Here is a 6,829-nt window from a genome sequence, read left to right on the forward strand (position 1 = left end):
AGTGGCATGATGGCTGTTATTATAACAAAACTCTACCAGTGGAAGATACGCATCCCAACTTCCTCCGAAGTCCAGCACGCATGCCCGCAGCATGTCCTCCAGTGTTTGGATCGTCCTCTCACTCTGGCCGTCGGTCTGGGGGTGATATGACGTGCTAAAATGCAGCTGGGTACCCATTTCCTCATGGAACTTCTTCCAAAACCTGGATGTAAACCGAACATCCCTATTTGAAACCATTGATACCGGCATCCCGTCCCTAGCCACCACTTCATAAACATAAACGTCCGCCAACTTTTCTGCAGATATACTCTCGGAGATCGGGATGAAGTGGGCACTCTTCATCAGTCTATCCACGATCACCCATATGGCATCTACTCCCCTCGCTGTCCATGGTAGCTTCGTGACGAAATCCATAGTGATCTTTTCCCACTTCCACATGGGAATGGGTAATGGCTGAACCTTGCCATGAGATCGTTGGTGCTCGGCCTTGACCTTCCTACAGGTCAAACACCGCTCCACATACCCAGTGATTTCTCGCTTCATGCAGAGCCACCAATAGCCCTACCTCAAATCCCTATACATTTTTGTTGCACCTAGGTGTATAGAAAATCTGGACTTATGCACCTCCTCCAACAATCTCTGCCTCACTCCCCCTAACATCGGTACCCACACTTGGCCACACTGCGTCAACAAGCCGCGACTATCCTTAATAAACAAAGGATACTACCCCGAATCCTTTCCATTTTCCAGTTCTCTTTCCTCACCCGCTCGACATGAGCCCCTCGAATCATGTCAATCAAGGGGGGACTTACCGTCACCCTCATATAGATACCTCTGATTTGCGACCCCAACGCCTTGCGACTCAACGCATCGGCCACTACATTGGCCTTCCCTGGATGATATAGTATCTCGCAGTCATAATCTTTAAGCACGTCCAACCAACTCCTCTGTCGCATATTCCAGTTCTGCTGGTCCATCAAATACTTCAAGCTCTTGTGACTTGTATACACAATGAATTTCACACCATACAAGTAATGCCTCCAGATCTTGAGGGCAAACACCACTGCCCCCAATTCCAGATCATGAGTGGGGTAATTAGCCTCGTGAGGCTTCAACTGTCTCGAGGCATAAGCGATCACGTGCCCCCTCTGCATCAGAACCGCACCCAACCCTGAAATAGATGCATCATAACACACTACTAACTCATCCAACCCCTCGGGCAGAACTAGAACCGGAGCCTCACATAACCTCCACCTCAGGGTCTTGAAAGCCCTCTGTTGGTCCTCATCCCATCGTCGTCGATAGAGGCTTTAGCGACGACAAGTCGTCTGGACAAAGCTCAAAATTATCATCTCTATAGTGTACAATCGTTGTAGTGTTAGTATTGGTTTTGATTTCACTAGGTTTGATTTTATTTCACCATATGTTTAAGTGTGATTGGCATAAGGTATAGTTTTGAGTATCATTACGTTCAGTTTTTGTTTACATCGGATTTGATTTTGATTTTCATCAGGCTTAATTCGTTTTAATTTTGATCAAGTTAGATTTTACTTTTATTAGTTTTGTGTTTGATTACAGCTTTCAGGTTTTATTTTGATTTTAGTTTTTTTTTTTTTTTTTTGGTGCTCAAAGTGATTGATGATGGTTGGCTGAGGTGACTAGGATGGGGTGTGACCACATCTTTAAAATGAATCTAGTAGAAAAATGGTGAGGTAAGATTGTTGGTCTCTCTAAAAGAAAACAAACAAATATAAAACTAAATAAAATACCAAATAATATTTAGCAGCAGTACCAAAAACTAGTATTTTCCGGTAGTTGTGACGGAAATTGTAACAACCCAATACATTAAATTGGTCCGAGTTAAAAAATATATATATAAACAAAACATATAGATTACTACAAACAAGAGGGCCCATTCCTGTAATATACCCTATTTTTTATTTTTTATTTGTCTTGTCACGAGAAATTAAATATATAATCGAGAGGAGCCATACATAAATAGCAGAATCCAACGGATATGAGGGATGTGGAATCTTAGATTTGAACAAGTCATCATTAGCAATCATAGATTTGAACAAGTCATTAAGCACAATAATATGTTCTTCCATTCTCCTGACGCATAGAGAAATCCCATGCATGCTTCGTCTTTTTCATATTTTAACAAGGAATTAGTTTTGTCATAAACAAAAAGAAAATAATGGAGGATCTGAACAGTAAACAGACGGCAACGATCTTTTTAACATGTAGACCCTCAGTTCAAGACTTGGTCCAACAAACATATATATTTGATGCCATGCCGTACAAATTAAACTTATTGTTCAATGCCTTTGGAATTCGTTCTATAAATAGCCACTTCATCTAAATTACATATCATATAGACGCAAATAACTTGAAGCATATTGTACTTAAGTGATCAAAGATGGCTACAAACAGGTCGAGCATCATTTTATTTGTAGCATTAATGGTTGCTGCAATAGCTTCTTCAGTTACTGCCAAGGATTTCATTGTTGGTGATGATAAAGGTTGGACCCTCAACTTCGATTATCAAGCTTGGGCTTATGGCAAGAAGTTCGTCGTTGGTGATAAACTGAGTAAGCGCCCCTTAATTGTACTATGAGCATTACGTTAATCGTTTAGGTTTGTGTATGATGATATATATACATGTGATATAGTATCTAAATCCTATCTTTATTCTGGATGTAGTTTTCAACTATGCTGCTGGAAAACACAATGTCTTCAGAGTCAATGGAACAGTTTTCCAACAGTGTATGATTCCTCCTGTTAACGAAGCTCTCACTACTGGATACGACGTCATAACCCTTCAAACACCTGGCAGAAAATGGTATATTTGTGGAGTTGGAAAACATTGTGAGCAAGGTGGTATGAAGCTTTTCATCACTGTTCTCCCTCAATCAACACCACCCCCAGCTCCTTGGGTCTCTCCTGTTCCATCAAGCAAGGTGTTTGTGGTTGGTGACGATAAAGGATGGACCTTGAACTTTGATTACCAAGCATGGGCCAAGGGAAAGCAATTCTTTGTCGGGGATAAACTTGGTATATTTTCTTATAAACCAGTGCAAAAATTAAAACCGTTTTATGTTCTCAAAGGCTATGATAGCTAACTGGTTAAATATAATTGATATAGTCTTCAGATACACTGTGGGAAAGCATAATGTGTTTAGAGTAAATGGAACTTCCTTCCAGCAATGTACTATTCCGGCTGCTACTAAAGCTCTCACAAGTGGATACGATGTGATCACCCTCGATACCCCTGGAAGGAAATGGTATGTTTGTGGTGTCGGAAAACACTGTTTGAAGGGACTGAAACTTTTCATCAATGTACTCCCCCTGTCAACATATCCTCCTCCTCCGTACTATGGAGCACGAAAACTTGCACCACCAAAATTCTAGGTTGCAAGGATTGCCTCCTCTTAATTATGTTGTTGACAATGATGTGATGTCTTTGTTATGGTCTCATGAATTATGATATTTATCATATTCATGTCTTTTTTCGTATTTTTTTGGTAGTATCTATTGGCTGGAGCCAATTTGTTCCCGCGTGTGGCACCTTTTATAGTATTATTAAGACTCATTCCTGTGATTCAGAAATATATTATATATACTCTCTTTTTCAAAATGATGGACTTAATTGACCATTCCAAGTCAGTATGTTTAATTATCTATTGGCCTTGTTAAAATCACGATTGTAAGATTGGTCACACCCAAGTAAATCAATCACGATTATGATCGTTTTCCGGTAAGATTATATATATATATATATATATATATATATATATATATATATATATATATATATATATATATATATATATATATATATATATATATATATATATATATATATATTAAAATAATATTTTTTAGAGTAACTATATAGAATATCCCTTATTAATTGTTTATTGTTAAAAGATTTATGAAATATGTGTTTTTTATATTCTAAACTATTTATTGCTAACTGAATGTTAACATGTAGACAAAAATATTTGTTCTTATGTTATAAAATGTTTTTGATAGTATTTTACAATCCAATTTTAATCTTGCGGTCACAATCTTGCAAAGATAAAGCGATCATATATAAGATCTCGATCTTGACTGGTATTATTGGAATTGGATTTTTATTTAACCCACAAATTTTGGGGGCATAGTTTTTAGTTGGTATATAGTTTTTATATATTTGGTTCTAATTTCGTTAATTTCTAAATCATGTATGAAGAGAGGAGAAGTAACCTAGAACAACATAGCAAACAAAAATTCGAATTGTATAAGTGTAAATTCACGAGACCATTCTTTTGGTAACTGTTGGTAGATACCAAAGCCTTTTTAGTAGAACTCATTCAGTATGGTTTGGTGGTTTTAAAAATGGTTCGGGTGAGGCTGAATAAAGAAGAAACGTATAATAGAATTCATTGCTAACAGAAGAGTGTATGCTGACGATCACGTCCATGCCAATCGGTGTTGCCTATGCACGACTACTTTGCAAGATATATATTTAAAAAAACCCTATTTGTATCTCTCAAAGCTAATTCCTTAAATTTTTGAATTTTTTGTTGCTCTATATGTCTTCCTCTTACACAACTACCCTAAACGACTCATCTTTGATTCACTTTCCGGACCTCGTCGTTGATTTCAAATCTTAATAGCTTATTCAAAAAGTCATTTTATAGAGTAAGACCGTTACTAAGAAGGATAAAATCCCCCATCTCGTTTGATAATATTTATATTTCTCTGATTCTTTGTTAGTCTATATATGACTCTCAATTAGTGTGCAAATTTGTCAAATTCTTTTTGTTGGGTGACAACAAAACAAGTTAATCACTTCAGATAAATATCAAAAAACAAACTTCGGTGAAGTCACAAAAACTTCTGAAAAATGTAAATAAAAAAAACACAATATTTAATGTGGATCTGTCAAGGTGACCTACATCCACAGGAGAGAGAGAGAGAGAGAGAGAGAGAGAGAGAGAGAGAGAGATGATTTTATTAACTTTCTGGAACTATTACAAGCACTCAAAATTGTATCTCACTTTGACCTCTCACAGAAATCTAGGCATTTACAATGATAGCGGTATGAACCTATTTATACTTGAGGAATCAAACCTAAAATCATAATGGGCCAAGCCCATTGACTCATAGGCCCATGAATGGTGACAACCAATCATATTCTGACATGCAGCATCTTTTGGAACATTCTTCCATCTTGAGCATCATAAAGGACTTCATAGCATACTTGGTTCATCAAGGACCAAGATGGTCTATTTTGCGCCATCACGGCGTAACAAGAATATGGATCGTGCAAGTGGCTTCAAGTGTTGTACAAGAACTTGTATGTTGGAGCTACCTCACCATCGTGGTACAACAACATCATGCATGGAGCAACAAGGCCATGTTTGTCACAACAACATACTCCATGGTGCAACAAGAGTACCTCATGGCGCAAGAGAGATACCCTATAGCACAAGAGGGAATAGATTTGGAACAACAATATCCTTCTTGGCCCAACCCTTCAACAGATGGTGCAACAAGGTCCCCTTGTTGCTCCATATCACTCCTAAGTGCTCCAAACCTCTTCCAGGTGCTCCAAACCTCCTTCTAAATGATCTGTTCCTTTTTCAGATGATCAATTCCTTTATCAGATGATCCATTCTTTTATCACATACTCCATGAACCCCATGTTCTCCATTTTTATCGAAGTGCTCCATGTTGGACAAGACTTCATACCCTAATAATCTCTCACTTAAAGGCTTGAAGAAATTCATTTTACATTCAAATTTATCCATTCCTCAAAGTACTCCCTCCCTTCCTCCCCCCTCTTTCTTTCTTTCTCTCTCCCTCTCTTTCTCTCTCTCTCTCTCTCTCTCTCTCTCTCTCTCTCTCTCTCTCTCTCTCTCTCTCTCTCTCTCTCTCTCTCTCTCTCTCTCTCTCTCTCTCTCTGCCAGCTTCTGCAAGTGCTATGTATTCTACTTCTGTGGTTGAAAGATAAACACTCTTTTGTATCCTCGCCCCACCAATCTAGGGTCCTGTCCTTTAGCATACAGGAAGCAAATCCGACCTTTGCCTCCTCCGGGCAAGAACTCGTACGCTGAGCATTTTCAATTTCTGCCACCCAACGTCTTCTTACAATTTGATCCCTGACCCCTAAAAACTCCGGAGCTCCACACGCCTTGAACTCCATAAACGAGGAAGTTCGAGCTCCACCCTGGCCCGCAGAAATATCAGCCCTGAATGCTTTAAGTCTCTCCTCCATGATCTCCATCATGCCCTCCTTGACCGTCCCAAAGATGATTGGGGTAGCGTCAAGGATGCCCCTCGTAACCTCGGCCGCAATCAAATCACGCAGCCTCTCGTCAATACCATTTGTAGGGCCACCTAACCCAGCCACGGATCCCGACCCCGATCCCAATCCTGATCCCGATCCTGATCCCCCTGCTCCAAATCGTGTAAACACCATGCTTAACTATCATAAAAAAAACATAAAGATCAGGATACCCATATCAAGATTGCATCCACACTATGCTTCTTTGGATTTCCCAGGTAGAACATGGGTTCGGGTACGAGTCCTATGCTTCCAATAGTATAGGCCCAGTACTACCTTCCACACCTACATGTACCTTTCCCCTTGCTTTACCCAGTACTTCCAATCTATTGTATCCATAAAACTACGACTCACAGCTCTCGCATGAATCATTCCCTGAACACCCGATGATCGTCCTACTCACAACAATCATACCAATCACTGCAGGTTGCTACTAGGCATGCAAATTATACATAGAAAGGATCGAATAGAATTTTGAATAATAGATTCTACCCT

The 6,829-nt window shown here is 39.2% G+C and overlaps 1 protein-coding gene across 1 annotated transcript in view; it reads left to right on the forward strand.

The window, feature by feature from the left end:
* Positions 1-3,637, forward strand: part of LOC145002287 (uncharacterized) — a 46,597-nt gene extending 42,960 nt beyond the window's left edge. Inside the window, exons 6-8 of the mRNA XM_078961585.1 lie at positions 2,498-2,591; positions 2,704-3,054; positions 3,146-3,637. Of these exons, the coding sequence (XP_078817711.1) occupies positions 2,498-2,591; positions 2,704-3,054; positions 3,146-3,411 (711 nt within the window). The 3' untranslated portion in view covers positions 3,412-3,637. The remainder of the gene's footprint in view (positions 1-2,497; positions 2,592-2,703; positions 3,055-3,145) is intronic.
* Positions 3,638-6,829: the final 3,192 nt, after the last annotated feature.

Source organism: Lactuca saligna, chromosome 6, assembly GCF_052625555.1.
Source record: "Lactuca saligna cultivar CGN05327 chromosome 6, ASM5262555v1, whole genome shotgun sequence".
In the NCBI taxonomy this organism is placed as follows: Eukaryota; Viridiplantae; Streptophyta; class Magnoliopsida; order Asterales; family Asteraceae; genus Lactuca; species Lactuca saligna.